This window comes from Phodopus roborovskii, unplaced genomic scaffold, assembly GCF_943737965.1.
Source record: "Phodopus roborovskii unplaced genomic scaffold, PHOROB, whole genome shotgun sequence".
In the NCBI taxonomy this organism is placed as follows: domain Eukaryota; kingdom Metazoa; phylum Chordata; class Mammalia; order Rodentia; family Cricetidae; genus Phodopus; species Phodopus roborovskii.
In genome coordinates this window covers 18,307,642-18,324,644 of record NW_026126517.1, presented here as the reverse complement: position 1 = coordinate 18,324,644, position 17,003 = coordinate 18,307,642, and the positions used below count along the sequence as shown (strand labels likewise).

Here is a 17,003-nt window from a genome sequence, read left to right as displayed (position 1 = left end):
CTTAAGGAAAAATTACAATTGCTATCCTCAGGATGGTCTTTTTAAGATGACTGTTACCTAATGTACATTTCAGCCAACTCTCAAGTATTCATAGGTATAGGGCATCTCATCTCTAAGGCTCAGTACGGTTTCATAGTTTCTGTTCCTAACAGGCAGAAACAGACAGAAGTACACAAATGCTCCATCTGCCTCTTCTGTTATTTTCCTAGAAAGGAAAGAATTGAAATCTGTAGCAACAAAATGAAGTCTCTGCTTTGGAGCAGATTTTGTTGGTATAAAGTTCTCATTCACTACATCAGTGATTCTAAAAGAAAAATTATCTATAATGCTGAACAAAACAACTATGTGTATACTCTAAAGGGAAAATTAAGGTGAAACATGCTGTGTGTGTTGGATTTTCTATAATTGTGAAGAGACACCATGACCACAGAAACTCTTATAAAGGGAAACATTTAGTTGAGCCTAGCTTACAGTTTCAGAGGTCTAGTCCATTATCTTCATGGCAGGAAGCATGACAGCACGCAGACAGACATCACACTGGAGAAGGAGCTGAGAGTTCTATATCTTGATCCACAGACAGGAGGGAGAGACTGCATTTCATACTAGGCATAGCTTGAGCATATGAGACCTCAAAGCCCACCTCCACAGTAACACACTTCTTGCAACAAGGCCACAACTTGTAATAGTGCCACTCCCTATGGGCCAAGCATTCAAACACATGAACCTATGGGGGCCATTCCTATTTAAACTACCACATATGCACTCTTTGAAAAGTTACATTCAGGATCAGAGAAGGTGGCTCAGTCTTCAAGTAAGGGTCTGGGTTTGGATCCCCAGTACCCAAACACCTGTAACCCTAGCACTCTTGGGGTAGCAGAGACGGAGAATGACTGAGCCCTGGAGCTCAATGAACAGCCAGTCCAGTAGGACCAATGAGCTCTACATTCAATGAGAAACCAGAGCAACTGAGGAAGATACCCAATACCCACCCTTGACCTTCACATGTACACACACACACACACACACACAAGCACATTCAAAATTATATGTAGTTTATTCCACTTTTAAAAATATACTGAGAAGTCACTCAGCATGGCTGAAAGCCAGTTATATTCAAAACTGTCCCCTCACCCACAGCTTCCACACTGAATATAGTGTCCATTTCTACTCAGTTGCTTCCTTTCACATCCTTCTCATAAAAAGACTGAGAGAAGATAAATACCAATTTCTTGAGCAAACAGCTTTTAATGACAGACTTTTCATCTACTCATGCCACTGTCTGAAACATCCCCATATTTCACTGTTGATGATTTAATTTTGTTCAGTAGAATAACTAGAAAGTCAGGGTTTCCCAACATGCTATAGAAACAATACATTGCAAAACTGAGTAAGATGTAGAATGAATAGGTATTTTTTTTCAGCTCTCTATCCAGTGCTCTTTAGAAAATATGAAGAGAGGAAAATTTGGCAGATGGGTTTATGTCTCTTGCTGCCTCTCCATTACCTTTTTATTTCCCCTTTGCAAACCTGGGTCACATAAGTAATTAATTTTCAATAAGCTAGATAAATGGCCTTTGCTACTACTTCGTTCTAACAGGTTGAGAGGATGACAGCAATGTAAGAATTCTAGGCAAATTTATTTTGTAAGGCCTTGACATCCCTCCTAAGAATTTATACAGACTCTTCTATTGAATTTGTCTTCGCTTTGTAGAGGCCAGCCATGACCATGGGACATCTAGCTGCTTTTCAGTCGATTCTTTGTTATTGTAGCTCTGAGCTTTGTGTAAATTTGTCTCCACATCCATGTTCATATGCAAAAGGCCAGAGCAAAACATTGGGTACCTCTGTTGCTTTTTGCATTATTTCCTTGAGACAGAGTCTCTCACCTGACCCTGAAACTCATTGTTCTTGCTAAGCTGCCTAGCCAGTGAGCCCTCAGGAACTGCCTGTCACAGGTACAGGCAGACATGCCTGACTCTTTTTTGTGGGTGCTGGAGATTTGAACCCAGGTCCTCAGGCTTGCAGAGTAAGGGCTCCTTCCACTGAGCCATCTCCTTAGCCATGGATTCCAAGTTGGCACTCACCCATACTGCCAATGTTACAGTACCAAAATAAAAACCATCTTTTAAAAGAACTAGCTACACAGAAAATCAGAGACTACTCTGAATAAGCTCGGTGAAGAATTCTACATTGAGTCTACATTGAGTGATTTGGGCCCCACTTTTTTTTCCTTGATGGCAAATTCTCTCCCCATTTAATATTTTACTATAGTCTTTGACAACCAAGCAGTGATCAAAACGAGTATCATAAAGCCCGGCTGGCCCTACCTCCTCATCTCATTCTGTCACCTGGCAGTGAGACCCATCCCCATTTTCCCTGCACCCACACAATGGTGACACTTTGAAGTGGTGCAGATGAGGTCCCTAAATTTGTTGTCCCTACTTAAAATTGATAATCTCCTATGTTACAAACCTCAAGCACCTATTTTTAATGAAAGCTTTAGATGAATATCAAAGAACTATTTAGCCGTGTCTAATATTTTAATTAGATTATAGTCTCAATTTAACCCATTAAATCTCCTTTGATGGTCCCCATATTTAGTGTTTAGCCTCAGATGCACGAGGTAATGAATACTGGACCTTTTGATTTAATGAGAATTTCGGCTCTTCCAGCCTGCACCTCTTTTTTGTGTGTATGTGTACCTTTTATTTTGCTGGCTATAGAATTCAGCTAATTGAAGGGGTCTCTCACCATCACACATTAAGGAGTATAAATTAGCATCCCCATTCTGGCTGAAAAATGCAGGCGGACAGTTCGGCTTTGATCTGAGGATTGAGCTGAAGAAGACAGCAGCCCCCTGAAAATGAGCTGATGGCCTTGTTATCAGAGCCAAATACAGATGCGTCCATGTGTCACAAAACACTTAATGTCTTAATTGGTCACCTTCCAATTCCGCCTGTCCTGTTCATCTCATTCTCCTGAGAGCCTGCATATGCAAGTCTGTCTGTCTGTCTGTCTGTGTCTCTGTCTGACCTTCTCTTTTTCTTCAGTTTCTCCTCTGTCTTCACTCAAATACGTACCTAGATTTTTAAATTACCCTCAATTCAAGAAACAGACAACACAGCCACCCCTCAGAATCCAAGGGGAATCTGATCCAGGACTCCCCACAGATATGAAAACTCTGTAACTGGTGAAGCCCCCTGATTTAAATGGTTTGATGTTTGCATGTAACTTCCATATAGCCTCCCGTGTGCTTTAAATGGCCGCCAAATTACTTATGACACGCAGCATAACACAATGCAAATGCTATGGAAATGGCAACAAGAAAATAGAGGCTTCATATGTTCACAAAGAAAACATCTCTTCCAATATTTTCAATTGATGGTGGAATCCACAGATGCAGACTCCATCATCCAAATGCAGAGAACCAACACTAGCAAAAATGCCTTCCCTTGAAAGAATGTTTCAAGTATTTACTGAGTGTGTGTCTGTTCTTTCCTTCCATCATGTGAGACCTGGGTTTGGAAATTAGTTCTTCAGGCTTGGCCACAAGGGCCTTTACCCACTGAGTTGTGTTGTGGCCCACTCCCTGTAATTTCCACAAACATCTGGAGTTATTCAAATCCTTCCACAGACACAATGCTTAGGCTCTGTGTTCTTGTCCTCATAACTCCCATGCCATGGGCATACACCTCTTACTATAATGACAGAAGGGCTGTTCTGTGTTTCCTTTCTCTTACACAAAAAATGGAACACACTGAATAAAACTATATGCTAAATACTTTGAGCTCTGTATATACTCGTTCTTGGTGACAAATTCATCTTAATTTTGTACTTTATTTTGGCCATCTAGAGGACTGTCAAAATCACCTTGATGAGCCTGGCTAGCCTGTTCCCACCCTGCTATCGGGCTATGGTGTCTTTCCTCACATCCCCAGCTTTAAATCTACTCTAGTGATAAAGGGACTCCTCCCCCATATCATAACAAATTCATTTCATTCTTGAGGAATAAAGATAAAGGATCAATCCAATTCCAAAAGCAGTTCAAATAAAGGTTAAAAAAAAAAAACCAAACTTCAAATGGTGAAACTTTTGGATAAATGTGTGTGTGTGTGTGTGTGCGTGTGTGTGCGCGCGTGTGTGCGCACACGCGCAGACACACACGCACACACACACACACAAATCTGATTTTATTTTCAAGATGAATCATAGGAAATAGTTGTGTGACACTTCCTGGGTAAATGTGAGTAAATGTTCACTTGTCCCAGATAAAAAAAAACAACAAAGTACGGATACTACCAAAGTCCAATTTGATGAGCCAATGAATGTCATTAGAGTTATTTACAGGAATATGGGTGAAGGGTTATTTACAGGAGCAGAAATGACTCAAAGGAAAGCTGTACCACCAAAGCCCACGCCATGTGGGTGAAATCTCTCAAAGCGGGGAACCTGGAGACTACTGCACAGCCTGTGGGCAGCTCAACCAGTTTTAGGGTGTCCTTACCTGGTCACAGACCTGGTTGGTCTGAGCATCTCCAGGCAGCTCAGCTGGTCTTTGTTTCTTCTGGGCAGTTCACCTGCTTTCTTGTCTTTGCTTCCTCTGGATTGCTCAGTCTGAACTTCATCTAAACAGCACAGCTCGTCGAGGATTGATTTTTCCATTGTTTTTACAGCTTCTATACGTGCTTGGAGAAGGAGGAGCCTAGTGAGTCTGCTCAGTTTCAAGGATTTTCTGAAGCTTTTTTGAGGTGTTTGTATCTTCCAGAAATTCCCTGAAGGATGGAATGTTTCTTCTCCTCATTACACTATAGAGTTACTTCAGCTGCCTGTAGACATCTTGTATCTTGATTGGATGTCCTTCCAAGATGGGTAGTATTAATCTCAAAGGAAACTGCTACACAACAAGAACTCTAAAAAGGAGAGGGTAGTAATGAAATGTTGAAAGCTAGAAAAACAGATGAATGATACACTTCAGAAAAACTGACGAACACCAAAAGTAGTAAATTCTGAGCTAGCACAGAGAAAACCCTTGAGTCATTCTGAATCACCTTAGTAAACAGCAAAGATGCTCAAGAGCTGATGGTATCAACCACCTCCAGAAACAGAACTGAGGAACTAGAGAGATGGCTCAGGGATTAAGAGTACTTGCTGTTCTTGCAAGGACTTGGGTTTGGTTCTCAGCATCCATGTAATTGCTCCCACAGCCATCTGTGACTCCTGTTCCAGGGACTCCAATGCCCTCTCCTGGCCTTAAGGCAAAACACTCATACATACAACCTAAAAAATAAATATTTTAAAAGAATAATAAGACAGAGGAGGAGAGGACTGAGTGGAGATGAGGGGGTAAAAGAGGACTGGATAAAAATGTGTCATCCTCCATTCTCCATGCAGCCTAGCAACGGCTTTCCCCGGCCCCAGGAATAGATGGTTCACCTTCTGATGAGGGAATGAGGAACAAAATGTCTCTGATGAGGTGGCTCATACTGTGTTAGTGGAAGCATGGGTGCACTGCATATAGGCATCTAGGCTGTCTCACCTTGCTCTCGGGAAGTTGAGACTTCATCTTACAGGGAGAGTTTGGAAAATTATTCTCTAGGGAGTCTGACTAGTGACAAGAACGCCCTGTGGCTGTAGAGCAAGCCCCTGGGTTCAGTCTTAGTAAGGGTAGGGGGAGTATTGGGGGGGGACTGTTAACTCAGCAGGGTGCATTAACTGTACTTTAGGGGGCAGGAACATATCTCAGTTGGAGGAGTGACTGCTAAACATACACAAGGCTCCTAATTATATCTCCAGAACCACATAATTGACAAGTGGTGCATGCCTATAATCTCAGCACCACAGAGGTAAAATTGAGAAAACTAGATGACCTATATTCAACCCTGAGAACCCACATGGTGGAAGGAGAGAGTCAACTCCCACAAGGTATCTTTTGACCTCCACACTCATGCTATGGTATGTATAGTGTGCACATACATACACACACACACAAACATGCATGCACACAAACACACATGAACATACATTCATGGGCATGCACATACATACTAAATAAGTAAAATGTAATTTTAAGAAGTTCTTTTTGGTTTTTCAAGATAGGGTTTTCTATGTAGCTTTAGAACCTGTCCTGGCACTTGCTCTGTAGACCAGGCTGGCCTTGAACTCATATAGATACACCTGCTTCTGCCTCCCACAGTGCTGGGATTAAAAGTGTGTGCCACCACTGCCCAAAAATTTTAAACATTTTTAAAGAATGAGGAAGGAGAGAGGGACAGCTCTTTTTCTTTTCTTTCTTTCTTTCTTTCTTCTTTCTTTTTTTGTTAATAAAATTCTTATAGAACTAGTTGATTCTTTAAACAATGTATGTGTATAAATAATAAAGGACAATTCTTTAAAATAAAGCACTTCAGATTTTAAAGTAAGTGAAAATATAAGAGCAGAGCTGGAATGAAGTATTGGGTTTTCGTTCATTTGGTTGTGCTTTTAGTGTGTAAATTTCCATTTGAAGTCTCAAGTCAGCACTGAGGTGGCAGGGCGAGGACTAGTTGTGCAGCATTGTATGTAACTCAATTAGTAGAGAGCTTATCTCATGTGCCTGTTCAGTCTCCAGCACTACACACACTGGCTGTGATGGTGTGTGCCGGTAATCCAGCACTGAGGAGGTAGAAGCAGGAGGATCACACGTTCAAAGGCATCTGTCTTCAGCTACATAACAAGTTCATGATCAGACTGGGTTACTAAAAAAATATACTAATAGGCTGGAGAGATGGCTCAGTGGTTAAGTGTTCATATTGATCTTGCAAAGGACCCAAATTTGGTTCCCAGTACCCATGCTGGGTGGGTCACAATTATCTGTAATTCTAGCTCCAGAAAACCCCACACCCTCTTCTGGACTCTACAAGCACCTGCACTTACTCATGCATACAACCACACATATGTTTACAATTTTAAAAATAATAAAAAATAAATCTTAGAAAAGATAAAATACCAGTGGGCTACCTTTGGCTTGCATTGGAGTAAATCATTAATAAGTATAGTCCATTATCTTATTAACTACAACATGAACTCTAGAGAGACAATGAGTACTGGAAATTCAGTAGCTCCCCAATGAGTATATTCATCAATATTTTAATTAAATTCTAAAAACTATTTCTTCTAAAAATTTCACAATGTGTGTGTTTATGTTTTTTGACCTTAAAATGTATTTTTCTTTTTTTATGTATTTGGGGGCAGAGAGTGGTAGTGCAAACCATGATGGGATAGTGCAAACCAGGATAACTTTGTGGAGTCATTTCTCCCGTTCTACCTTCCTGACATGGAACTCAGGTCTTCAGATTTGTGTGGTACACACTTTACCTGCAGAACCGTCTTCCTCACCCCAACAAATTGTTCTCATCACTTCCTCCATCCACATTTTTATTTTATCTTATTTTTTGAGACAGAGTTTCATGTCTCCCAGCCTGGCCTCTTACTCACTATTTCAAGTCAAAGATGAACTTGAATTTTTTCCCCCATCTTCTTGCCTTCACCTCCCAAGTGCCAGGATTACAAATACAGACCATTATGCCCAGTTTTGTTTCTGATTTTGGAGGGGGTTGTTTTGTTTTTGTGCTCCAAGAAGACAGACACCTTAAAGGTACAGATGGAGCATAAATTCTGGCTTTCCCTTGGTAGGCTGAAGACTATAGGCAATTCTTTGTCACTTAACAAGGTTCCTATGAATTTGAATCTCCCTCTCTCTATTCCCTATCTATTCCCAAACCAGATAACTAAAACCCTAGAGCAGAATGGGGCAGAGATAGTTAAAGGGGGGAAGGCCTGATGTCAGCAAGCCATTTTCTTTTTCTTAATAATTTATTCTTATTTTATGTATATTGGTGTTCTGCCTGCATGTATGTCTATGAGGACATATGGTCTTGAAATTAAGGACAGCTATTAGTTGCCATGTGGGTGCTGGGAATTGAACCCAGATCCTAAGGAAGCAGTTAGTGCTCTTAACCACTGAGCCATCTCTCCAGCCCCCAGCAAGCCATTTTCAATGAAGCCTTCCAGGCCATGCTTCTTTCAGCCAATAAAAAGTCTTCTCCTAGCCCCAAAAAGTAGGACAAAGTTCAACAGAATCATACACACAGCTCCTTTGAGACATTCTAACTCCTCTGTAATAAAATGGTGATGCTCAGGTGTCAACTTAATATGAATCATATAAGTGGTTGAGATCCTAAGTAGTCTGGTGTCAGGGCCTTCATAACTGATATTTCCTGACCTACATTGTAGTCTGCTATGTTCTTCCAGCTGAGCCCTCATAGTAGGTACTTGCAAAGCTCTTATCTCACTCTGCTCACATTCTTAACTCATTTATGGGATACAACCACCCAATGGCTACAGTGCCAACTCAACTCCATCTGTGACTCTCCAATACCACAAGGGGAGCACAAGAGAAAGGGATAGCTACAAAAGAAATCATAGTGGCTAGGCTATCTGGTATATCATCTAGAAACTCTAACAGGCAAGAGGCGAGGACTAACAATACTACAAGGGCCCTGGGCATAGGATGCAAGCTTGTAATCCTAGCACTTAGGAGCCTGATCTATACAGTGAGACTTGATTTCAAATAGACAACAAACAAAATACACTGGAGGGAACATATGAGAGTCATCTTATTAGTAAATACTTATTAGCATTTTCTACAACCAACTTTGTCCTTAACTTAGTAAAATGACACCTTATTTTTGTTTACTTTCTAGAATGAAGTATTAGAATTTAATGAATTAAAATGCACTCCTCCTCTTCCCTGTTTCTCTTAAGTGCTGTGGAACTATTTATTTAAATTAAGGATGCATTACTGAAGTCTTTATGAATTGACAGACCATCTAAATAACATGAAACCTTTGGTTCCTTTCCCGTAGAAAGAAGATAGGATGCTGGAGCTTAATGATTAAGAGCCACATAAGGGCAGGAGAAGGAGTTCAGCAGTGGTACACTTCCTAAAATGCAGGAGGCTCTGGGTTCAATTCTCAGGAGGAGGAGCATCTAACCCAACTTTGCATAAATAGAGAAGCCCTCACTAGAAAACACCCTGGACTGGCCCTAGAACCTCTGCCTAAACCCTCCTAATGAGGAGGTGCATAGTGGCTTGTGGACCCATTCTGTTGTTCCAGCATTTTTGTTCCTAGAACCAGCCTCATCTTTAGCATGGCAGAGTAGATTCACCCCACAGCTGCAGCTTCCACAGCTAGTTCCTACCCTCCCCACCCCACCCCCAAAGCTTTCTTCAGACCAGTCAAAAGGCTGTCAGTCCTTTATGTTTTACACACCAATAAGTATCTGGGCTCCTGTGCACTCAGTAAATTTTAGCTTGTCAAATTCTCTTTGAAGTGTGATGACAAAAAAAAAAAATGTGTAAAATAAACATAGCATTTAAGTATTTCAATCAATTCATTGTTTTGTAGATTGAGCCAAATTCAGGAAGACCTGGGGAGTCACTGCATCAACTGAATGTTTTTACTGCATGATTCTCTCTGCTCCAGGAATCCCTGTTTAGTGGGCCTCTCCACATTGCTACCTCACAGAGAGCCAATCCTCTCTAAATCAAACATTCAAGTATTTCTTAGCGTGGCAGTCAGCTAACACTAAACTGAGAAATATTACTAAAAGTCTCTCACAGAAGCTCTAAAATCAAGCACTTCAGGAGCAGAGTCTTGGGGACAAATATGGGGAGTCCCATTTGGGATTAGATTTCTGTCTCTTTAAAATCAGGTCTATGTGTCTTTCTATAACATAATGAACATAGTTTTGTAGGATCTTTACTAACAAGAGGAACTGAGTTGAGACAAAAGCCTGGACCATTCAGACAAAAATACTTTTTCAGCCCATTGAAGCTTTGATCAGCTTCGGAGGTCAAAAGCAAAAATTGCTGCTATGTTACATTCAATTGAGACTAAATTGTGTCTGTCTTTTAATATCACTGATCTGGAAGAAAGGAAGGACTGGGGCAAGGAGAAGAGGGGAGGGGAGGGGAGAGGAAGGAAAGGGAAGGAAGGGAAGAGGAGCTGTGAAAACTTTGCTATCACTTTATTTACAATTTCTGAGCTCGGGTGGGGTTGGTGAGAAAACTGTGCCTTACTCAAAAGTCTGGTTGCATTCGGAGCTCTCTTCCTCCCAGTCATTCCAGTAGTAATGACCAGGGTGACTAGAAGTGACATCTACTTAAGCAGGCAATGCTCCTGAATCAGACCCTAGTTCCTGGGGTTCCAGACTCACTGCGCCCCAATCAGAAAGAGCTATTCTTAAACTGAAAGCTTCTCTGTTTACCTGCTTCTTAAAGGTGAAAGCTCAAGAAGTGCCCTCACTCCAATCCCCACAGAGTGAGTCCTGACATTTTCTGAAGGCAGAAAAGATAAATGCCCAGTGCCTTTGAGTTAGTTTGCTCTCTCTCTCTCTCTCTTTCTCTCTCTCTCTCTCTCTCTCTCTCTCTCTCTCTCTCCTCTCTTTTCTCTCTCCAAATGCTTAGTATTTTTTTAACTTACTTTAAAAATTCCTCCCAAGTGTGTTAGCAGCGTTGTCCACAGAATTAGAAGGATTTGAGTATTTTCCCCTTGGCTCTTGGCTCCATGCTCTTATGGGAGATATATTTCTCTTATCAAATCACACTCCTCTAATCCAAGGTTTGTTTGGTTGGTTGGTTTGTTGGTTGGTTGGTTTTGTTTTGGGGTGTGTGTGTGTGTGTGTGTGTGTGTAAAATTGTAAAGCATTTCCTATAAACTAGTTCCTTTAAATGGTTCTGAGACTGGAGATATGGTTTGGAAGTAAGGGGCTTGCCTGGACTCTGGCTTTGAAAAAGTCCAGTCATTATCTCAAGAGGAGAATCTGAGCCTGCATTTGCATCATTAACCACAACTACACAAACTAAAGAAATGAGGATGCTGTTCTTTTAAAGCCATAGGAGCAAATTGCAAGCCAAGGCATTGTTGCCAGAAAGTAAATAAACAAAAAGGAAGAGTATACAAAAAGAAGCGACCAGAATCACAAGAGGCCTATCTGTGTCCACCTTCAGCTGTTAGCTAGCCCAGATTTCATGGATACATTCTTCAGCTGTGGCAAGCCTCAGTTTCTGATTCGTGGTTCACAGCTGGCTTGACTGACTATGGATCAAGCACTCGGGAAAGTCCGAAGGCTTCACGGTGCTTGTATTTTAAGCCGTGGCTTTGCCTCCTATATGATGCAGACTAGGTAAACTCTCTTTCGCCCAACTGTTTTTTTTTTTTTGTTTTTGTTTTTTGTTTGTTTGTTTGTTTTGTTTTTGTTTTTTTAAGCATCCCTACATTTGTTATATTCGTAGACTCAGAACTTTACCTAGAGGAATCGTGAAAAAAACATCCCCACACCGTTGGGGTGTGGGGGAGGGAGATTAAATGCAACCTAAACTCAAACCACTGCAGTCTTTGTAATTATTTATCTCTGCTCCCGAGGGTGAGAAAGGCACCTGCTAAGTTCACTCCTTTCCGGTCTTCCTGGGCTTCGCTGATCTGAAGACAACCAGAAGTCAAGGCAGACCTGAAACCGAAGTCTCCACCCCCACCTCTGCTTTGTCCGTTGAGTGTCTTCACATAGTTCATTAGCATAGTTTCACATTACAAATACCAAAAGACGCCAGTCCCCTCAGCATTTTGCAGAGACAAGATACTGTTTGCGGTGACTTTTTAACGTGAATGAGATTCATTAATCTCTATTAATCAAATGATTAAAAACAGAAAAGTCGGGGTCGGGAAGACGGAATCTGTTAAGCAAAGGTCATTAGCCAAGTTCATTGCTACCGGGGAAAAGAAACTGAGATAAGGGAAGTGACCTGCTAGCAGCGGAACCGGGCAACAAACGATTCCCGGAAACGCCTGTTCCTTCCTATTTTTGCCCCACAAGTCCTTTATTATCTAGAGAGACTGCAGACCTCTAGATAGAAGACCTCCCAGGGGCAAAGGAGAGGAGTAGCGCTGCGAGCGACAGCTTCAATGACACCCCCCCCCCTCCAACAGGTGCGCGCTCACAACACCTTTTGCCTTAATTCGGAAGGCTGTGGAGTGTGTTCGTTGCCAGCCTAGGCCTTGCTAAAATACTGCGAGAAGTGAGCGCGTCCACAAACAACCCTAAGACAACACTTTTAAAGTCTCAGTAGCCTTTGGGACAAGGAAGGGTTGCGGGACAAGAGTGCAACAAGTTCAGGAAGCAGAAATTGCGCTGTGGGTGTTCTCTGTCCACGATTCTGTAGGGAGGGAAGTTGTAGGGGGCCACCAGCGCAGCATGCCCGGCAGAACACCGAGCACACTGATGACCACTGGGACCCCAGAGGATGGAAGCGCAGTCCGTGGAAGGAGGTCGCCTAAGGACTTGAGTTAGAGATGTGGGGTCCCACCAGGGGTGTGAGCAGAAATAGTGAAAAAGATCCGGCGTATCTCTGCCTGGACCCCCGCACGGCGCCAGCCCCCTGATCCCTTTATCTGCGTTTCTTAAGGGAAAGTTACCGTCCGGGTAGAGAGGCGAGTGCAGGGTGACAGAACTAGGGAACAATCGGCTGAGAAATGAGAATAGAGGGGTTCTGCAATGGCAGCGGGGAAGGAAAGCTCCGTCGAATTGTAGAACCGCCAGCCCAGGTGCCAGTTTGGGCTGTGACACTGGACAGGTCCCGTGCACTGAAGACGCCGGGTATGGGAACCAGCGATCACACCTGTGATCCCGGTGGGGACAGAATAGGGATCGGGAGGAGGCTTGGGGGTGAGTCGCTGGCGGCTGCAGGTTGACCAATGGGCTGCATCTGTCTTTGTTCCAGCCCGGAAGGCTGGAACAGAGTCTATAGTCTCGGTCTTTCTGCCAGGGAAGGACCACGTCTGACCCCTCTACCTCTTCGCCCTGGTCTCCTTCCTCAGCCCAGCCACTCAGAGCACGTGTGGCCCTGAGCTGAGCTCGCCTTCGTCCCCAATGTCCACCTCATCCTCTGGCTCGGTAAGCACGAAGGCGCCGGAGGGCAGGCTCAGCCGAGCATCAGCGACGGCGGCCTCTGGGGCATGCGGGCTGCCTTCCGGGCTCTCAGGCCCGTCTGCAGCTTTGGGTTCGTCTTGAGTTTTCCTCAGCTGCTTTTTATGCTTCATCCGCCGGTTCTGGAACCACGTTTTCACCTGATTTAGGGGGTTCAAACAAAATCATGTCATTCCTTAGACAAATGGTGACAGAGCTAACTAAGATCTGGGCGAGTGGTGAAGTTTTAAGGGGAAAAGCCCTTTGTCTACTGAATTGAATTCGGACTAACTCTATGGCCAGTTGCCTTGTGCTTTTGGGAAAGTCACACATTACCGTTTTAGGCTGAATGAGATGTAAGGCTTCCAAGAGAGATTGCCCCGGAATAGTGATGAGGATCAATGATGTGGATAGTAATTAATAAGGGTAAGTGCTGGATGGATGGGGACAGGTCAATTTATGATCCTGTGATGCAGACAACTAAATCCCGGGCAACAGGACTCGGGCCGGAAGACAAGAATGGAGTGAAGTGGCTGCTTTTCCTTGGAGACAGTATTAGTCCCAGCTCTGAATGGCTAATGATTTCATGGCAAGATCATGAAAAGGAATAAAGGAAGGGGTTAAGGGGGTGGATGAATAGGACAAAAGATTAAAAACTAGAGGGAAGGCTTTAACTGTGTGAAAGCCCTGGGGTACCTATGAAGACTTGCTATGAATGACACTGACTAAAATAAGTACATGGGGGCAATGAAGAGGGGTAAAAGGAGCACAGAGTGGTGATGTAAACTGGCAATCTACACTCGGAGGTTGAGGCAGAAAACAAGGTTTGGGGTTAGCCTGGGCTACACGGTGAAACCCTCTCCAAAACAAACAAACAAACAATTTAAGCTACTCCAGAAACAAGAACCCTCTAACTCAGCTGTCGCTGTCTTGGTTGGAAGAGGAATAGAAATAATTATTAACTTGGAGGTGACAGCCGAATCACTCAAAGTGACCCCCCCAACACAGCCAGGTAGATAAAACTAATGTGAAATTTAGGCATAAATTCTGCCGGGTCTTGGAAGAAGAGGGGAGAGGTTTCGTTTTAACTCGTTGGTTCTGGAACTGTTCAGAGCTGAGGGGAGAAGAGCAGGACGCAGAATCCGGGGCCTCCTCCCCGCTTCTGCCAACCTGAGTCTCGGAGAGGCTGAGGGCTGTGGCCAGCTCCACGCGCTCTGGTGTCGACAGGTAGCGCTGGATTTCGAACCTTTTCTCCAGGCCGGAGAGCTGTGAGTCAGAAAACACGGTGCGAGCTTTGCGGCGGCGGCAGTGCTTCCCTGGCAGCTCTGCGTGCTGCGGGTGTGGGAATAACGCTGGGACAGGCACCCCTACAGAGACAAGAGCAGTGTGAAGGACAGAACCGCATCCCCAGGAAGCAACCATCCATTGGCCTCCCAGCGCCACTCCACTCCAATGCCCAACATTCCCCAACACCTGTCTCCTTTTGCCTCAAAGCTCCTGGAGCCCATCTCCCAATAACCCTGGGACAGTGCGGGGGGGGGTCGCAAAATAACGCTTGGAGATCTCTTACTAAGAGGCCATCACAAAATACAAATAATAAAAAGCAAGGAAAACACACACAAAAAAAAAATAGAACAACGGTCCGGATGACTTAAAAAAAAAAAAAAAAAATCATGTTCCTGGGGAGACTTTCGGAGCGCACATACAGATATCTGCTGGGCCTTGCAAAGTTTTCTTGCAAAAGTCCAATGGTACTGGAACTGTCCACCGGCATCCATCCAGACCTCTACAACATCGAGTGCTAGTCTGATGCAATAGCCTAGACCGAGCTTTGCCTTCTCAACTCTGAAAAGCACCTCTCCCGGGTCGCCCTTACCCTTCCAGCAACCAAACAGAAACTGCGGCGCTGGCCTCTGACATTTCCTTGTCAGTGGCCCTGGAGACCCTGCTCTGCAGTTTGATCATCCTTAGCTTTTCCCTCCTACTCCAAGCCCCACGAACTAGGAGAGCTGAAGCGCCTTTTTCTGGTGATGAGAGAATGCTTTCATTTCGCGACCCTCTCAGCTTTACTGGCTGTTTAAAACGCTCCAAGAACACAGGCCTCATACACCAGTATCTACAAATCCCCGGGAATCAAGCTGTTTAGCACCACAGATTTTGAGCAATAACAGCCCTGGAAAAAGAGTTCGTCCTCAGTGGCGTGGTGAAGAAGCCAGGGAGCCAGGCAGACTCTGCACGAACTTCAAAATCTCCCTAAGCAAGCGCTTGAGAGTGGGTTTTACCGCCAAACATTTTTAATATTTTCCCTCTTCTGTGTTCCAGCGCCCATATTTCACACATTGCTTGCTGCCTTCCCTCGGCCCCTGCTGGAGCCAGTTTACTATTGTGCTCAACATCGGGACTAGGAGAATTTTTCTATTCTGTCTGGAACGAAAATGCTGGGGAAGAAAGTGTGTACGTGTAGCCTGAGGGAAACAAACAAATGAACAAAACCTACATATTTTCCAGAATCTCCAGGCCTAGACTTACTTTGTCAGTCCCCAGTCCCTGCCAAACACTAAATCTGAAATACTTTAGCAACTGATACTCTAGCAACTGGGCCAGAAGGAAGCCAAGCTGACTGACCACGAATTAAATGTTGAACACTGGGAATGAAGGCGGTTCACTCTTCTGTTCTGAATGCTTCCTGCCAATCTGAATCTTCTTTCCCCCTCGACCCCTTTCCAAACCCTCCCTCACTTCCATGTCCTCTGTAAAGCCAGCCAATGTTGCTGACCCAACCCAGTTCAAAAAAGCTGGCCAAGTGAAGCCTTTTCCATTTCTGCACTGGAAAGTTGAGTGTGATTCCCTGGGACAAGATGATTGAGAACCTCCTTCTTCAATGGAAGAAGTTAAAGGGGGAGGGAGGATTAAGAAATGAACAAAGTGGCCTGGAAGAGTGGCATAAGACTGAGCACTGCCCACCAGGAATATGGTCACATCCATCCACTCCAGCTGCCTCTGGCCAGACACAATCCCCATCCCATTATAAAACCTGTGAAGTAACCATGGATTGTTCCCCTCAATTGGCGTGCCTTGGGGGAGCTCTCCTTCTCTCAGCCATGTCCCTAACCTTCTAGTGTTACAGAAAGAGGATGGCCACCTGGCCAGATCTGGTCTCCCTCCAGATCTGGTCTCCCTCCAGATCTGGTCTCTGGAGGCTGTGCTAACACACAACACAAAGCAAACAAACAAAACCCAGCTCACCCTCTCTCTCTCTCCCCACTCCTAGAGGCTTCTGCTACTTACCAGAGGTGGTCAGAAAATAAGGATGATGGTGGTCCCCCTTATGCAGAGGGTGATGGGCATGAGGGGTGAGGAGGGTGGGTGTGGGCATAAGGGGGTAGCCATAGTCTAGCAAAGGCACCCTAGAGGCCAGAGAGCTGGCAAAGTGGTCAGGGGCCACCTCTCTCAGCGGCTTAGGCTTGTGTAGCAGAATGTCCTCTATGAAAAACGACGTGGGCCTCTGAGAAGATGCTGGATGGAGAGGGGAGGTGAAGTTGAGATTCATCTTGTGGAGCGCCTGTCACAGGGTGAGGGCCAGGACAAAGTGTAGGAGGCAGACAGCTTCGCAGCTGGCCTAGTAGAAAGCCTGCACCTGCTCCTGATCGCCTAGGCTCAGATCTCCGCTGCTCTACCGACCTGGGCTATCCCCGGCGCTTATCTTCTTGCCTTTCCAGCGCCAGGGTAGGTTGGTTCTGTGTGTTGGAAAATTGGCAGCTTGGAGAGGGGAGCTGGGAGAACCAATAGCGAGGCTGCAGAGGCAGAGGGGAGGGTGGGGTGGGCTCAGGGCGGGGCGGGGATCTGTCCGCGGTGCTGAATGAGCCTGACCAGGCAAGGGAGCGCTGAGCTGCTAGGTTCGGTTCCTAGCAGGCTTCTGAACCCCAATTTCTGCCCCTCCCCTGTAAGAGTGGTTGTGCTCTGTGTTTTAAAAAGACTGAAAGTGAATTTTTTTCGCCGTT

At 44.5% G+C, this 17,003-nt stretch overlaps 1 protein-coding gene across 1 annotated transcript; it reads right to left on the bottom strand.

Moving 5' to 3' along the window:
- Positions 1-12,898: 12,898 nt before the first annotated feature.
- Bsx (brain specific homeobox) lies at positions 12,899-16,761 on the bottom strand. The gene is made up of 3 exons (XM_051197164.1): positions 16,291-16,761; positions 14,173-14,369; positions 12,899-13,163 (listed from the first exon to the last, which is right to left on the bottom strand). The coding sequence occupies exons 1-3, from the start codon at positions 16,550-16,552 to the stop codon at positions 12,924-12,926; spliced, it is 699 nt and encodes a 232-aa protein (XP_051053121.1). The 5' UTR covers positions 16,553-16,761; the 3' UTR covers positions 12,899-12,923.
- Between the last annotated feature and the right edge of the window lie 242 nt (positions 16,762-17,003).

Excerpts from the sequence above, each read along its gene's own strand:
- Bsx (XM_051197164.1), bottom strand. The coding sequence starts at position 16,552 with ATGAATCTCAACTTCACCTCCCCTCTCCATCCAGCATCTTCTCAGAGG. Across the intron at positions 14,370-16,290 it reads TTATTTTCTGACCACCTCTG|GGGTGCCTGTCCCAGCGTTA; the intron begins GTAAGTAGCAGA and ends TTGTCTCTGTAG. Across the intron at positions 13,164-14,172 it reads TCAGCCTCTCCGAGACTCAG|GTGAAAACGTGGTTCCAGAA; the intron begins GTTGGCAGAAGC and ends CCCCTAAATCAG.